General features: G+C 37.7%; 1 protein-coding gene across 1 annotated transcript in view; it reads right to left on the bottom strand.

Moving 5' to 3' along the window:
* PCLO (piccolo presynaptic cytomatrix protein) overlaps positions 1-17179 on the bottom strand; it is a gene marked incomplete at its 5' end in the record, with an annotated part of 285887 nt that overhangs the window by 248768 nt on the left and 19940 nt on the right. The window contains one exon of the mRNA XM_014528177.1: positions 5551-6957. Within this exon, the coding sequence (XP_014383663.1) occupies positions 5551-6957 (1407 nt within the window). The remainder of the gene's footprint in view (positions 1-5550; positions 6958-17179) is intronic.

Below are 17179 nucleotides of genomic sequence, written 5' to 3'. Positions count from 1 at the left end.
TTTTTTTCCCCCGCCCTTGACAATCCCCTGGCTTCCCCTACCCCCCAGTGTCTTATGTCCATTGGTTTTGCTTATATGCATGCATACAAGTCCTTCGGTTGATCTCTTACTCCCCTCCCTTCTGCCCCCCAACCCTCTCTGGCCTTCCCACTGCAGTTTGACAATCAGTTTGAGGCAGCTCTGCCTCTGTATCTATTATTGTTCAAAAGTTTGTAATGGTCTTTATTATCCATGAATGAGTGAGATCATGTGGTATTTTTCCTTCATTGACTGGCTTATTTCACTTAGCATAATGCTCTCCAGTTCCATCCATGCTGTTGCAAATGGTAAGAGTTCCTTCTTTTTTACAGCAGCATAGTATTCCATCGTGTAGATGTACCACAGTTTTCTAATCCATTCATCTACTGATGGGCACTTAGGCTGTTTCCAGATCTTAGCTATGGTGAATTGTGCTGCTATGAACATATGGGTGCACATATCCTTTCTGATTGGTGTTTCTGGTTTCTTGGGATATATTCCTAGAAGTGGGATCACAGGGTCAAATGGGAGTTCCATTTCCAGTTTTTTGAGGAAACTCCATACTGTCTTCCATAGTGGCTGCACCAGTCTGCATTCCCACCAGCAGTGCACAAGTGTTCCTTTTTCTCCACATCCTCTCCAGCACTTGTCGTTTGTTGATTTGTTGATGATAGCCATTCTGACAGGTGTGAGATGGTACCTCATTGTTGTTTTGATTTGCATCTCTCGGATGATTAGTGACTTTGAGCATGTTTTCATATGTCTCTTGGCTTTCTGAATGTCCTCTTTTGAAAGGTGTCTATTTAGATCCTTTGCCCATTTTTTGATTGGATTGTTTATCTTCTTTTTGTTAAGTTGTATGAGTTCCCTATAAATTTTGGAGATTAGGCCCTTATCAGATATGACGTTGGCAAATATGTTTTCCCACGCAGTGGGTTTTCTTGTTGTTTTGTTGATGGTTTCTTTTGCTGTGCAGAAGCTTTTTATTTTGATGTAGTCCCATTTGTTCATTTTCTCTTTAGTTTCAACTGCCCTAGGAGCTGTATCAGTGAAGAAATTGCTTTGGCATATGTCTGAGATTTTGTTGCCTTTGGATTCTTCTAGAATTTTTATGGTTTCCTGTCGTACATTTAAGTCCTTTATCCATTTTGAGTTTATTCTTGTGTATGGTGTAAGTTGGTGGTCTAGTTTCATTTTCTTGCATATATCTGTCCAATTTTCCCAACACCATTTATTGAAGAGACTATCTTGGCTCCATTGTATGTTCTTGCCTCCTTTGTCAAATATTAATTGAGCGTATTGGTTGGGGCTGATTTCTGGGCTCTCTATTCTATTCCATTGATCTATATGTCTGTTCTTGTGCCAGTACCAGGCAGTTTTGAGAACAGTGGCTTTGTAATACAGCTTGATATCTGGTATTGAGATCCCACCTACTTTGTTCTTTCTCAGGATTGCTGCAGCTATTCGGGGTCTTTTTTTATTCCAGATGAATTTTTGGAGAGTTCGTTCTAGATCTGTGAAGTATGCCGTTGGTATTTTAATGGGAAGTGCGTTGAATTTATAGATTGCTTTGGGTAGTATGGACATTTTAATGATGTTGATTCTACCAATCCATGAACACGGTATGTTCTTCCATCTGTTTATGTCTTCCTCTATCTCTTTTTTCAACGTCCTGTAGTTTTCTGAGTAGAGGTCTTTTACCTCTTTAGTTAAGTTTATTCCTAGGTAGCTTAATTTTTTTGGTGCGATGGTAAATGGGATTGTTTTTCTAATCTCTCTTTCTGAAAGTTCACTATTGGTGTATAGAAATGCCTCAGATTTCTTGGGGTTAATTTTGTATCCTGCTACATTGCCAAATTCATGTATTAAGTCTAGTAGTTTTTTGATGGAGTCTCTAGGGTTTTGTATGTATAATATCATGTCGTCTGCAAATAAGGACAGTTTTACTTCCTCTTTTCCAATTTGGATGCCTTTTATTTCTTCTTCTTGTCTAATTGCAATGGCTACTTCTTCCAGTACTATGTTGAACAGGAGTGGTGAGAGTGGGCATCCCTGTCTTGTTCCTGTTTTTAGGGGAAATGGTGTTAGTTGTCCATTGAGGAGTATGATGTTGGCTGTGGGCCTGTCATATATGGCTTTTATTAAGTTGAGGTATGATCCTTCTACTCCCACCTTGCTGAGAGTTTTTATCAAAAATGGGTGTTGGATTTTGTCAAATGCTTTTTCTGCATCAATTGATATGACCATGTGGTTTTTTTCTTTCAATTTGTTTATTTTGTCAAATGCTTTTTCTGTATCAATTGATATGACCATGTGGTTTTTTTCTTATTTTTTGTTTATGTGATGTATCACGTTTATTGATTTGCGGATATTGTACCATCCTTGGATCCCTGGAATAAATCCTACTTGGTGGTGTATGATGATCTTTCTGATGTACTGCTGGAACCGATTTGCTAAGATTTTGTTGAGGATTTTGGCATCTATGTTCATGAGGGATATTGGCCTGTAATTCTCTTTCATTGTGTTGTCTTTACCTGGTTTTGGTATTAGGGTGATGCTGGCTTCATAGAATGAGCTTGGAAGTGTTCCTTCCTCTTGAATTTTTTGTAGTAGTCTGAGGAGGATAGGTTTTAGTTCTTCCTTGAATGTTTGGTAAAACTCCCCTGTGAAGCCGTCTGGTCCTGGGCTTTTGTTTGCTGGACCAAATGCACTTTAAACATAGACATTATTGTTTTGTTTTTAGTGGTGCAGTTTTGTAACTATGTAAATTAACTGCCTGGTATTGGTACAACAGGGCTCCTCATTAAATGGTACAATGTTTTATTTATTTATTTATTTTTTCTAGTTGGCTTTCACTCAGCACTTTTATTATTCTCTGTCTTAGAAGTTAGAATAACAGAAACAATTATATTTAAATAAGACAGTTTTTCTCATTTCTTCTACATCATTTATAATCATGTAGTTTAAGAGGAAGTATATATATCCTTTAAAAATGCATTTTGGGCCTTTTTCCTCTTCTTCATTTTTAGGTATCCTAAAAATAAGATTCTTAAAAAGCAAATAGCCTAATAAAATTGGTGTACTTCTTAATTATATCTTTCCATTGTATACTTTTAAAAGCTTGATTAAAATAACTAATTTCTACAACCTTTTTATCTCTTGATAACAAGTTCAGATTAATTCTACAATACAATAAATCTTTGCCTTTGTCTGTTCCACCCTTTTTTTAAATAATGTTTTTTCTTTATTGATTAAGGTACCACATATGTGTCCTTATTGCCCCATTGCCCCCCATCTCCCCACTCATGCCCTCACCCCCCTGTTGTCTGTGTCCATTGGTTAGGCTTAGGTACAAAGTTTTAAATCAATGAAATTAACACAGTTGTACAGTAAGTCCTCACCTGATGATGTTCCTAGGATCTTAGAAACTTCAACTTTAAGGAAACAACATATAACGAAATAAATTCTACCCTGGGTTAATTGATACAAACAAGAGTTAAGTTCCTACAGCATATTTCTGGTCACAAAAACATCACCAAACTTCTAACTAAAGACCCAAAATACTCCTAATATTAAACATTGAAATAAATGTGAATTATACATACATTTGAGAAAGAGAAATAAAAGTAGATAAGACAATGATTTTCCAGTCATTCAGGGTTGTAGGGAGCTGGAGCCCATCCCCGCTCAGAGTGCAAGGTGGGGCCCACCCTGGACAGAACATTTCCATCACAGGGCACACTTACACACACTCACACTCACTCAGACTGGAACATGGCAACACGCCACTTCACCTAATGTGTACCTCTTTGGGACCTGGGAGGAAACTGAAGGCCTCAGAGAAAACCGACAAAGACATGGGGAGAAGGTGCAAACTCCACTTCTCTAGCCAGGAATCATTTTTTTTTTCCTCATCAACATTATAACGAAAGGACGTTGAATGAAGCAACATTATTGAGAACCTGCTTACTGGGAAAACCAAAATTTCCTCTTCATGAATATTCAACCAAAGGCAATTCTTCTCAAAATATTACTGTAAGTAACAATTATAGTTGTTACCACTCATGACACTGAAAGAAACCAAATTTTACCTGCTTTTAAAATAAACCTTAGTTAACATTATTCATCACAGTTAAAGAGAATAAAAACCTGCTTAAGTCTGTAAAGACAATATTTTCAAACAGTGTTAATAATATCAAAGCAACCTAATATCTTTCAAAGGTGAAAAATTAAAATATTGTATGGTGTATTCTTAAAAAAAACAACAACTTGAAAACAACAGCAAGATTTTCTAAAGTTTTTTTTGTATAGTTGCTAAAAATCGGTATAATTTCTCATTCCAATCAATTACAAAATCAAGGAGAATGAAATAAAATAATCCCTAAGTATTTTTGATTTGTATAAAAACAATGAACAACTATTTAAAGTTCAATCCCAAAATTATTGTTAAAACATTGTTGTTACTTATCTAAGATAGCAGCTATCATTTAACCCGTCAGTTTCCAAAGATCCAAAATTCTAAGAGCCCTAACACATTACTAAGGCTCATAGATTCATTCTTTTATAACTGTACTAGAGGATTGGTGCATGAAAATTCATGCACTCAAGGGGGGAACCCTAAGGGAGGGCAACGGGCCTAAGCCGTCAGTCGGACAGCCTTAATGCTGCCGCGAAGGCAGGAGAGGCTCCCACCACCACTGGTGCGCTGGCCAGCCATGAGCCGGCTTCTGGCTGAGCAGTGCTCCCCCTGTGGAAGTGCCCCAGGGGGCAACTCCTGTGTTGTTTGCCCTCTGGTGGTCAGTGCGCATATAGCATCCGTTCATTCTGCAGTTAGGGTCAATAGGATTAGGTAGAAATTGGCTGTGTGTTTTTTAGTCATTTACTTTGTGGAAATAGTTTTCTTGTTGCTCCATTAAAAAAATTCCCTTATATTAGTCAGTTAAATCCATATTTTTTTCTTTCCATAGTTCTTAATAAAATAATTTATTATATTTATGCCAAATAACAGCTCAAACAGAACTATCAAAAAGTGTAGACATAATATATTTGAACTGATATTTTCTAGTAGACAATAATATTCCCTTAACAAAGTTCTTAACAATTTTTGTAAATAATAGATCTCATGTTTTGTAAAATAACAGATCTGCAACCAATCAAACTTCTTTTTTTATTAAAGAAAGTGGAAGGATTAGAAAGATTGGAAATAATAAATTACTTCTCTTATTTGATGTTTACAGGTGAAAACCAGACAGTCCTCCAAAGCTATAGGTGGTTAATTCATAAAGGATTGGGATAGTTGTATTTTAAGTTCTCAGCTTATATCATCCTCTTACTTTTGGTGCATTAACCCAGAAAAGTATAAATTACATAAACTTTTTTAATAAGTACGTAAACCTATAAAAAGTAATTGAAACTTCTTCTAAGGTATCAGTATTTATTTGCTTTCTTTTTTTTGCTCAGAAATTTGGCTACCAAATATTTCAGAATGAAGACAATCATCTCACATCTATATGTAATAGAAATATTGCTTACCTCAGTCAAGTGTGGTGTAGGGTTAAATCCACAGAGATTACACACTTGATGCTTGCACTCGGTGCAAGTGTTGAAATTAGGAGGCTCCGTAGAACCTATGTTGAGTTCAGTTTTGCAGAGAGGACAGGCTGATTCTGGTTTAGGGGGTTTCTCCAGTTTGGGGGGAAGGGCAGCCTTCGGAGGCTCAGCTGTTGAAGGTCTGCCATCCTTGATAGGCTGAGGCTTCTTTTCTGTTTCTGTTCTTTTGACTGTTGGAACTTGCTCAGCTTTGGGCTCTAATTTTTCAGCTCCTGGGGCTTTTGTTTCCTTTTTCACAGGCAGAACCTTTGCAGGTGCCGGTGGTACCTGACCTGTAGACTTGGGTGGCCCCTGAGAAGGAGGCGGCTGTGCAGGAGGAGGGACTTGTTTTGCTGGGCCCCCGGGCCCACTTTGTGAATGAGATCCCGGCTGGCCTGCTGTGGAGATTAAATTTGATGCCTGGCTGAAGATGGATGCTCCAAACCCGAAGAGCTTCCCAGTCATAGTTTCTTGAGGAGTGGTGGGCTGTGATTTAGGAGCATCAGTAATACTTCCCAGATTCAGGCTGAAACGCCTTGACTGTTCCTGAGGCTTTGGTGGCTGTGGAGATGGGGGGGCTGTTTGGCCAGGGGTAGGTCGTGGGCCGGAAGGTGTTGGTGATCCTTTTGGCACAGGCTTGGCATCTGGCTTAGGGCTGATTTTGGTTTGTGCTTTCTTGGGTTCTTCCCTCTTTTGAACTGGATCCTCTTGTTTTTTACCTTTGCTCTCCATACTGGGCCCAGGTTGTGATATAATTTTCGAATCTGATGCAGGTCGAGGTATGACTTTAGAATCGAATGGGGTGACTTTTTCTCCAGTTGGTGGGAAACTCTGTGAAGGTTTGGCAGAGTCTGTTTTCAGAGGAGGAGTTGTTTTCTCTTGATCCTGGGATTGTATTTTGGAGCTTGGAATATCAGGTTTTGTTGCTGTTGACGATGAAGACACAATGTCTGTGGCTGGCTTTGCCATCTTGGGCTGCTTTGGTTTATCATCAGCCATGGGGACCTTGGCCAGCTCAGATGGGACAGAAGGCTCTTTGGGAGGGGCTGGCTTGGGTGAGGATTCTGCCACATGAGGCTGCTTGGCCGTGACAGGGGGAGAACCGTGAAGGGTTGGTTGTTTCACAAGAGGTGGAGGCTTTTTAGACTCAGGTGCCTTTGAGATATCCTGTTTGGGTACAGTATCCTTCTTTGGAGAAATCTGCTGTGACTGTGGGGATGGTTTGCTCACCACTGATGCAAGAATACCTGCAGCTGTCTTCGGTTTGGGCTGGGGTGATGACGGAATTGGAGCCAAGTCACCTCCTAGAGCTCTTTGCATCTGACAGTTTAAACAGAGCCACTCTTTTACCTAGAAATAAAATAAAACAACAGTCACTGAGATAAAAACAATGTGAAAACATTTTCAAAATGCATGGTATCATCTGAAACTATGTCTCTCATCAAGGAAAACATAAAAGATCAAATTATTTTAATTAAGTAATATTCAAGTAATTACCTTAAAATGTAATTAATGAACCTCAGAGACTTAAGCACTCTTATTTTTTAAGGAAATATAAGAGTAAAAATCAACAGAGTTGTATTTTTCTTCTAAAGTTAATTTTGTTATTCTTCACCTTTGGTTTACTCAAAGTTGTATTACTCCCAGAAATAAAAAAGCAAGTATCATAAAAAATAAATTGTAATATATATTAGAGTCCATAAATCAGTTATGTTAGATACTTTCTCTATTGATGGTTCATAACAGATTTTAGTTATACAACCCAGAGTAGGCTTGTCAAATTATTAACACATTGCTAATTTCCTAAATTAGCACAGCATTACTTCCCCCTCCAAGGAGACATAATCAAATGTGTGAAAAACAAAAATTGTTAACCATGCTGGATTAAAAAGAGAACATTCTCTGTTAACAAAATATAGAAAAAATAATGGCATCCCCTCCCATCAAATTAGCCTAAATAGCATGGTCTAATAGAGAAAATATTGTTTCCTTTGAATTTTCTGAATATACTGGAAACTGCAATGTAAGGAATACAAGGAAGCAATATTCTTATTTGACTGGCGAGATACATATACAAGTGAGATATACATCATACACACACACACACAGAGAATCTGTTGAAAATAGAAATTATTTTTATCTCAGCATTTAAAAGAGCATCTATACCTACACCTAGTATGTATGTATATGTGTGTGTGTGTGTACACACACACACACACACACACACACACACACACACACTAGGGACCCGGTGCACGAAGATTCATGCACGATGGGGGTGGAGGGGGGGATCCCTCAGCCCAACCTGCACCCTCTCCAATCTGGAAGCCCTCAGGGGAGCCCTCTCCAATCCGGGAGTTTCTGTCTGTCTTTGCAATCATATGAGCGACTTGTCTGAGACCCCCCAACCCAGTTTGGTTTGTTGCTCACAGAATAATAGAGGCATTTTTTTTTTCTTTGCTCCATTGGTGGAGATTTCCTGGAAGTTTTAGGATATCTTCCCTTTAATTTTTTCTAGACACTCTGATTTTACTTATGTCTCTCACCTTTGCTTTCCTTTCACAGGGGTCGCCTAAGACCATCGGAAAACACATATATAATTACATATTGTTTTTGTGATTAATCACTATGCTTTAATTATGTTCAATTTGTAACAATGAAATTGGGGGTCACCACAACATGAGGAACTGTATTAAAGGGTCGTGGCATTAGGAAGGTTGAGAACCACTGCTCTAGTGTCTAGGAGAACTACGATTCCCAGCATCCCTGGTGCTCCCTGTGCTCTGGGCTTCCGCTTCTGGTCCTGGGGCTGCCACCAAAACTACTATTCCCAGAATTCCTGGTGCTCCCCACTCTCTGGGTTTTCCCTGACCGAGGGAGCCATGTCTTCCCAAGCCTCCGGCTCTCCTGCTCTGCTCTCTGTCCAGTGACCAAGGGAGCTACAGCCCCCTAAGGGAGCGACCTAGGGAGCGACTGAGGGAGCCACGTCCCCCCAAACTACCTGCTTTCCCACTCTGCTCTGTGTATGCAAATTACCCGCCATCTTTGTCAGGTTAATTTGCGTACTCACTCCTCATTGGCTGGTGGGCATGGCTTGAGCATAGCGGAGGGACGGTTAATTTGCATGTTTCTCTTTTTTATATGGGATATATACATATATGTATAAGTATAGGTACAGCTATATACATATATATGTATATATATATGTACGTATTAGTATAGGTATAGATGCTCTTTTCAAATCACATCCAATGTGAAAAGGAGATGTTGAAGTTGGTACTATATAGTTTAGGACAGTGATGGTGAACCTTTTGAGCTTGGCGTGTCAGCATTTTAAAAAACCCTAACTTAACTCTGGTGCCGTGTCACATATAGAAATTTTTTGATATTTGCAACCATAGTAAAACAAAGATTTATATTTTTGATATTTATTTTATATATTTAAATGCCATTTAACAAAGAAAAATCAACCAAAAAAATGAGTTCATGTGTCACCTCTGACACGTGTGTCATAGGTTTGCCATCACTGGTTTAGGAGATAATTTAAAAGTACCTATGTTTAACATTACCTTTTTAAATTCCAAAATAATATATGCTTACTATATAAAATTTTAAATAGTACCAAAGTAATTTAGAATGGCAAACTCTACATGATACAATCTCTCCAACCAAAGTAACCAATGTTACCAATTTAACACTGAAATCTTTGTATAGATTTCTATGTGTTAAAAAAGTAAATATATGGAGCACAGATACCAGAAAAGTTTTCCTCCATATAAAATCGTGAAGTGTTATTCAGCTGGTAAACAACATACTCTTTATTTGCAAATAATTTCCTTTTGAAAAGAAATTGAACTAATAATCACTAAACTTTTATTTGTAATATGACAGTTTATAGTTAAGCTTTTTTAATGGGAAAAAAACTATACTGAATATTTTTCTTAATCATTAAAATGGCTTTAAAATTTTAAAAAGCACATTGACATTATTTAAACTCATATACCTATATAAAAAAAGCCTTATTTTGCAATTTCACAGAGAGCATATTTTTATTTGGAGGTTAAAGGAGATTTAACTCCAACTGACATGTTATATTTCTATTTAAAAATCTGTATCAAAAAGTAGAATTAAAATGTTTACTAAGTATGAGTGAGTGATAGGGGTGTTCACTACATTTTTTTTCAATATGGGTGTTGAATACCCATGCATATTTTTATCTTTACCTTTCTGTATGTTTGAAACATTTCACAAAAAAACTTCATATATATACATATATACATACATACATATATACATATAATATACATATGTACATCCCAAAACATAATCAAGCAATTGCTACTTATGCAAGTACCACGATTAAAGTGAGCTAGAATGTAAGGGAACTTTCACTCCATTTTGTCTCCTTCTTGATGGAAGGAAATTCCTCTATAATTATGCATCTACCCACTCAATCATCTCCCATTTCCCTTACTGTCAATGTCAATTCTACTGTTCTATTATTTATTTTTCTTCTTCCACAGCTTTCAATGATACATCACTTCATAATCATGCAGCCAGGCAACACAGAAGAAAATATAATTAAAAGCATAATTCTTTACCTATACTCTATTACTCACATCCATAATAATAGGGTAATACGCTAATTAGACCAGACGTCATTCCGGACGTCCTTCCTGATGAAGCCAGGGCCAGAGGGAAGCCAAGCCAGGTCCCGGGTGCCTGCCAGTGGCCAGAGAAGGGAAGCAGCCTGGGTCCTGGGTGCCTGCTGGTGGCCGGAGAAGGGAAGCAGCCCGGGTCCTGGGTGCCTGCCAGTGGCCGGGAGGAGGGAAGCAGTTCGGATCCTGGGGTCCGAAGAGAGCCAGTGCCGGCAGCTGGGAGAAGGAAGGCCTATTCTTGCATGAATTTTCATGCATCAGGCCTCTAGTTTTCCTATAAAATATTATGTGAGATCTGCATCCACATTAACCACTTTAACTTACAAACGCCTAGGGTCAGTGACTTTCATTATAGTTAAACTAGAGGCCCGATGCACAAAATTTGCACAAGGGGCTTTGCCCTTGCAGCCACAGCGGCTTGCCTCAGCCCTCACAGTCCTGGCTTCATCCAGAAGGTTGTCCGGAAGGACATCCAGAAGGTCATGGGCCTGTCTGATCTAATTAGCATATTATACTTTTATTATAGTTAAATTACTACTATTCTTTTTGACAAGTGTCAAAGCAAAGGAGATGCCAAATTTATTGGCCTGGTTTAGGGGGTTTCTCCAGATTGTACCTCTTTGGGACCTGGAAGAGATCCCAATTTTGGATCTTTGGAAACTGACGGGTTGAATATTTCTTTATTCAAATATTTATTAAGATATATGATCCCTCAATGTTCCTCCCCACTGCTAGAATACATTGTCTATAGTTATCCTATATAATAAAAGCCTAATATGCTAAATGTCTGGTCATCCAGTTGGCCATTCAACCAATCAAAGCAAAATATGCTAACAATATGCTAAGGCTGCTCAACCTCTTGCTATGACGTGCACTGACCACTAGGGGGCAGATAGTCAACCGGTTGACCAGTCACTACAATGTGCGCTGACCATTAGGGGGCAGACGCTCCGACCGGTAGTTTAGCTTGCTGCTGTGGTCCAGCTGATCAGGACTGAGTGAGACGGGCCAGACATGCCTTGGCGCCCTCCCAAGGCCCCTCCCTGGCTGGCCAACCTCCTGTGTCCCTCTCCAGCTCCAATTGTGCACCGGTGGGGTCCCTCGGCATGGTCTGCGCCCTCTCACAATCCAGGACCCCTTAGGGGATGTCGGAGAGCTGGTTTTGGCCCAAACCTGCTCAACTCAGGAGCTGCCCCCTAGTGGTCAATGCACTCCCACAGGGGGAGCATCACTCAGCCAGAAACTGGCTCACAGCTGGCGAGCAAAGTGGCGGTGGCGGGAGCCTCTGGGGAGTGGGCCTAAGCCTTCAGTCAGACATCCCCCAAGGGCTCCCAGACTGTGAGAGGGCGCAGGCTGTGCTGAGGTTCTGCCCCCCTCCAACCCCTAAGTTCACGAATTAATATAAAAAGCTTTCTGTGTTTTTAGGATTTTTTAGAAAGAGCCTCCCTTTCACTTAGTTCTACAGCCTAAATCTGTTAAAAATTAAAATTATTTTTATTTCAGCATTTAACAATTTAGTACTGAAAACAGGATGATTTTCAAATTTCTTGATTCAACTGAGAAAAAAATAACAACAAAAAACCTTCCGATACATTTGAGAAAACGAAAAAGGCCACAACCAGCCCCAGCATTAACATCATGAACAACCTCCTACTTCTCTTTGCGATGCACTTAGGGAGCATAAGGAGTAATAACAGAACCTTGGCCCTCTCGGCCATCTGAGTTAAAATCTCTGCCATATTGTACCTGCATTCTCAATTATTACTCATGTGTCTATACTGCTTATGAAAGGTAATTTCCCATTCAATTTTTCATATGTCCAAGCCACTGTCCCTCATTTGGTCCTCCTTGTCATTTCTCAATTACTTATAACTCCACCAAATATACACTGTTTAAAACAAACCATCGAAGGGGTTATATTTACTTCCCCTCAATCCTCATCTCCAATAACTGTGAAATAAAGTTTAGTTTTTGTAACAAATTCAATATATAAAATTGTGTTAGTGTTCTTATGCAAGCATTTACATAATTCTATTTCCAGATCTGTACCCACCAAAAGGCTGTAAGCAACAAATGGTAAGGACTTCCTGGCAATGTGGTCTTTCTATTGATCCCAGGGTATAACTGACCCATAAAGCATTATAGATGTTCACAAATATTTTTTGAGTTGATTTGAATTAAGTAAATTAATTGAAAACGTTTGTGCTTTTCAATCTACAGCATTTCTGTGTTTACTCTGCTAATTCCCACTGTTTACCCACCCTGAATGACAGGCATCTGCCCTCATTTTCTGGTTACATGCCATTCTCCCTCGAACCCTAGTCGACATCTCTGCCCATGGTCCCCCTTTGATTCAAACTGAAAGAGTCCTCCTTAATCACCATGCCTGCTAACCATATTTTCCTTGCCTGGAGAAAATTACTGCCTTGTTTTCTCCTAAAATTAAATGTTTATCTCTAACTCTGAGCAGAAATGAACCTGAATTTTTTACCATCATTGCCTTAAACACTTAACTGCCAATTCCATCTAGTACCCATGTCTATGATACAGTTGGTTTCCCTAGGTCTACATGATTGGTCTTCATTCCACTGTAGCCATGAACGAGGATCTTAAAAGATTTTAGTCCTTATCACTTCTTCCCCATGCCATAATTCGCAGAAGCCTTCAATCCATATTTCATGAACAACTTCCCAGGTCACCTGTCACAAGTAGCACCCACTCCCTAAAATTATGCTCTAATTAGGACTAATTATATTGCACTCTAATCATCCACAACCATTTGAAATATTATGAGATAAATAGAAGAAACAATACTAGGGAAGCCTACAACTGGATCATGTGTCCCAGAAGAACTCTTACCTTCAATATACAAGCATTAAAATGAAAAATTCTAACTATACTAGATAAATATGTTATGCCTCAACTATTGCTAAAATTTAGGGTTCATATATTAAGGAAAAATAGTCATTTTTTGCTTTCTCCGCCCTAGTTACAGAAAGTGCATAAGTAAAATAGAAAGTGAATAAATAGAATTCAAGGTCTGGAGACACAATTGTTTAATGAGCTACTCTATTTCAATTAGCTCTAATGGAAAGGAACAAAAGAAAGGCATAAGGTTATTCATTCAGTCTTCTGACTTAATATGCTACAAAAATGGAGTTAAGAGAGTGGTCAGCCAGGATTTCTGCTCATTCAGAGGTCTCTGTGTTTTATAAGATAGACCTGCATATAATTTCTATAACACATCTCCCTGTTTAATCCAATTCCCTTTTGTTATGTATCAGAGCTGTAAAATATAGTATTACAACTTTCCTGGCTAAGGCCTTTGCTGGATGAGAAATATCTTATTTACAGCTGTTTGGAGAGGTACCACTTGCACTTTTAATTGTGAACTTCACATATAGAATTTTAATAAATGGTGACACTTTTTAAAAAATATCAAAACTATTGATTATTAAAAAATGGAATCCAAAGGCAACAAAATCTCAGACATATGCCGAAGCAATTTCTTCACTGATACTGCTCCCTAGGGCATTGGAAACTAAAGAAAAAATAAATGGGACTACATCAAAATAAAAAGCTTCTGCACAGCAAAAGAAACCATCAACAAAACAAGAAAGCCCACTGCATGGGAGAACATATTTGCCAATGTTATCACTGATAAGGGTTTAATCTCCAACATTTATAGGGAACTCATACAACTTAACAAAAGGAAGATAAACAATCCAATCAAAAAATGGGCAAAGGACCTAAATAGACACCTTTCAAAAGAGGACATTCAGAAAGCCAAGAGACATATGAAAACATGCTCAAAGTCGCTAATCATCCGAGAGATGCAAATCAAAACAACAATGAGGTACCATCTCACACCTGTCAGAATGGCTATCATCAACAAATCAACAAACGACAAGTGCTGGAGAGGATGTGGAGAAAAAGGAACACTCGTGCACTGCTGGTGGGAATGCAGACTGGTGCAGCCACTGTGGAGAACAGTATGGAGTTTCCTCAAAAAGTTAAAAATGGAACTCCCATTTGACCCAGTGATCCCACTTCTAGGAATATATCCCAAGAAACTAGAAACACCAATCAGAAAGGATATATGCACCCCTATGTTCATAGCAGCACAATTTACCATAGCGAAGATATGGAAACAGCCTAAGTGCCCATCAGCAGATGAGTGGATTAGAAAACTGTGGTACATCTACACAATGGAATACTATGCTGCTGTAAAAAAGAAGGAATTCTTACCATTTGCAACAACATGGATGGAACTGGAGAGCATTATGCTAAGTGAAATAAGCCAGTCAATGAAAGAAAAATACCACATGATCTCACTCATTTATGGATAATAAAGACCATTATAAACTGATGAACAAAAATAGAGAGGCAGAGCAGCATGGAACAGACTGTCAAACTACAGCGGGAAGGCTGGGGAGGGTTGGGGGTGCGGGAGGTAAGCGATCAACCGAAGGACTTGTATGCATGCATATAAGCATAACCAATGGACACAAGACACTGGGGGGTAGGGGAGGCCGGGGGAATGTCAAGGGGGTGAAAAAAAGGAGACATATGTAATACTCTTTGTAATACTTTTAGCAATAAAATAAAATTTAAAGAAAAATTATATCCTGAATTTTAAGAGGATGTCTTCAGTAATCATTCAACAGAGTTAACTCAAGACACCTAAGCAATAAGGTGAATTAGCAAATGTGGGGTTCCAGAATTAAAGCATATTCCTATTCAGATCTATTACTAATCCGCTTAACTTCAAAACAGAATGGAAGCCTCTCAAAAAAAAAAAAGTCCAGATAGTTTAATGACTAACATCTACCCTTCAATACGCTCCAAACTGGACACTTTCAACACAAAATTTATAATAAAATCTTTGCTCAACAACATAGCATAATACCTGGAATAATGGAATATCAAAAGAACAAGCACATAGAATCTTTATTTGCTGGCGTTCATACCGTTCACATTAGCCATTGAATAACTTTTCTTCAATCATGCTTTCATCTTGTCCTTTACAATAAAACTTGTTGGGTTTCTTCATCTTGATACATCACAACTAAGATTTTCTGCAAACCATGACATCAAAATATACCACTTACTCCATTAAAGCAGTGCTATCATTCTCTCTAATGTGAGTTATAATTCACAGTCCAATTTGTATTCCTCACCCATATATCTAAATGGTACCTTTTTATGGTCCACATTGAATTTCCTCCTTTATCACTTAATATTCCATCATCAATTAAGGTCTGTCTCTTCTCAACTATTAAACAATAGTGTAAACCACAACATCTGGACTCAAATAGATAGTGTTTTAAATCTTTCTTTCCAATTATTTCCTCTCCTCTCCTGTCCTCACTTAGACTCTTAAAAGGAGTGACTACTTCTCTATATTGGATACCAAGAAAATTTTAGATATTATTTAATGATAAATTATTCTAAATTTTTTTTTCTATTTCTCATCAAATTATGTCCAAATATTTACTGAATGTGTTATTTATAGTTATATAGTTATAAATATAACTACATGTTATATTTATATTGTATTATTTTGAATGCCACACAAAATATAATTATACTATAATACACATTAGATAATAATATAATGTACAATATTATAAAGAGGAAACCAAGCTAACGTTTGATAACAGATTATGCTTTGTGTTATTCAGGATTTCCCAAACCACATGAACTCCATTATAGAAGCATTTTGGGTACAGATGGCTCACTGCAGGTGACATCTTTAGCTATGCATATTAATGAAAAATGAATTTTGGTTAAAAACTAGACACTAGCGTTCCTCAGAACTGTGATGATATACCCAGCAATTTGGTGAAACAATTTTATTCAAAACAGTCCATCCAGAAATAGTGTGGACTACAAACCTTGTGAAATGTAAATTAAATGGGCCCTTTTTCCTTCATAAAGTATAATAATGTTCACCAAATGCTAGCAATAACATTTATAAATCCTCACAATATAGGATCCAATGATAACAGCATATTTTAATGTTTGTCACTGCAGTCTAAAACAAGAAAACTGACATGACACACTCATCAGAGCACAATTTACAAAACAATTGCAGTGCACGAACATGAAAATATATTAGTACTCTATTACAGTTACATAAAGAGAAGATCCCAAAACAGTATACGAACTTACATTAACACTTCTGAACAGCCTCTCATATGGCAAATACAAACTTTTATACCTCAAATAATTTATACACACATTTAGTAGCTTGTAATATATATTTCTAATTAGGCAGTGTTTGTGCAATTATTTGAGTAAGTTATTGAACTGTGCTATTATTTCATTTAAAAATAAAAAAAATCAATTATATTAGTGAAAAGAATTAAAGGTCTCATAAACTTTGTGAACTCATTAAGTATGCTGAAAGCTACCTGTTTTTTTTGTCCAATTAGATGCTCATTGGAATTAAGACAATCACTTGTATGTTGACTTGGAAAGGAAAGAAACTTTTTAAAAAATATATCTGCAGGGCAATGAACACACAAACAGTGTACAGATGACATGTTATGGAACTGTATACTTGAAATCTGCATAATTTTGTTAACCAATGTCACCCCAATAAAATTCAATAAAAAAGGCACAAAAAAAAAAAAAGAAATTCCACCTGTGAACTATAGTTTCGGCTCCTGCCTGAGAGTTCTAGTCTGCCCTTCCTTGATGGCTTGCTCTATAGATTTTGGATTTGGCTAGCTAACAGGAAAATTTTTGTCTGCAGAATATTAATTGCAACAAGAAAGGAATGGTTAAGTAAACTACAGTACCTCCTGTGTATAGGATTATGCAGCTATTCAATGTATGTTTACAAAGTGCTTAACAAAATAGAAATATTTATGCTATAATTTGAAATAACAATGATCAAGCTATCTATA

Source organism: Myotis brandtii, unplaced genomic scaffold (assembly GCF_000412655.1).
Source record: "Myotis brandtii unplaced genomic scaffold, ASM41265v1 scaffold621, whole genome shotgun sequence".
NCBI classification, from domain to species: Eukaryota; Metazoa; Chordata; class Mammalia; order Chiroptera; family Vespertilionidae; genus Myotis; species Myotis brandtii.
Note: the sequence above shows the minus strand (reverse complement) of the source record. Positions and strands in the feature narration are given on the sequence as shown.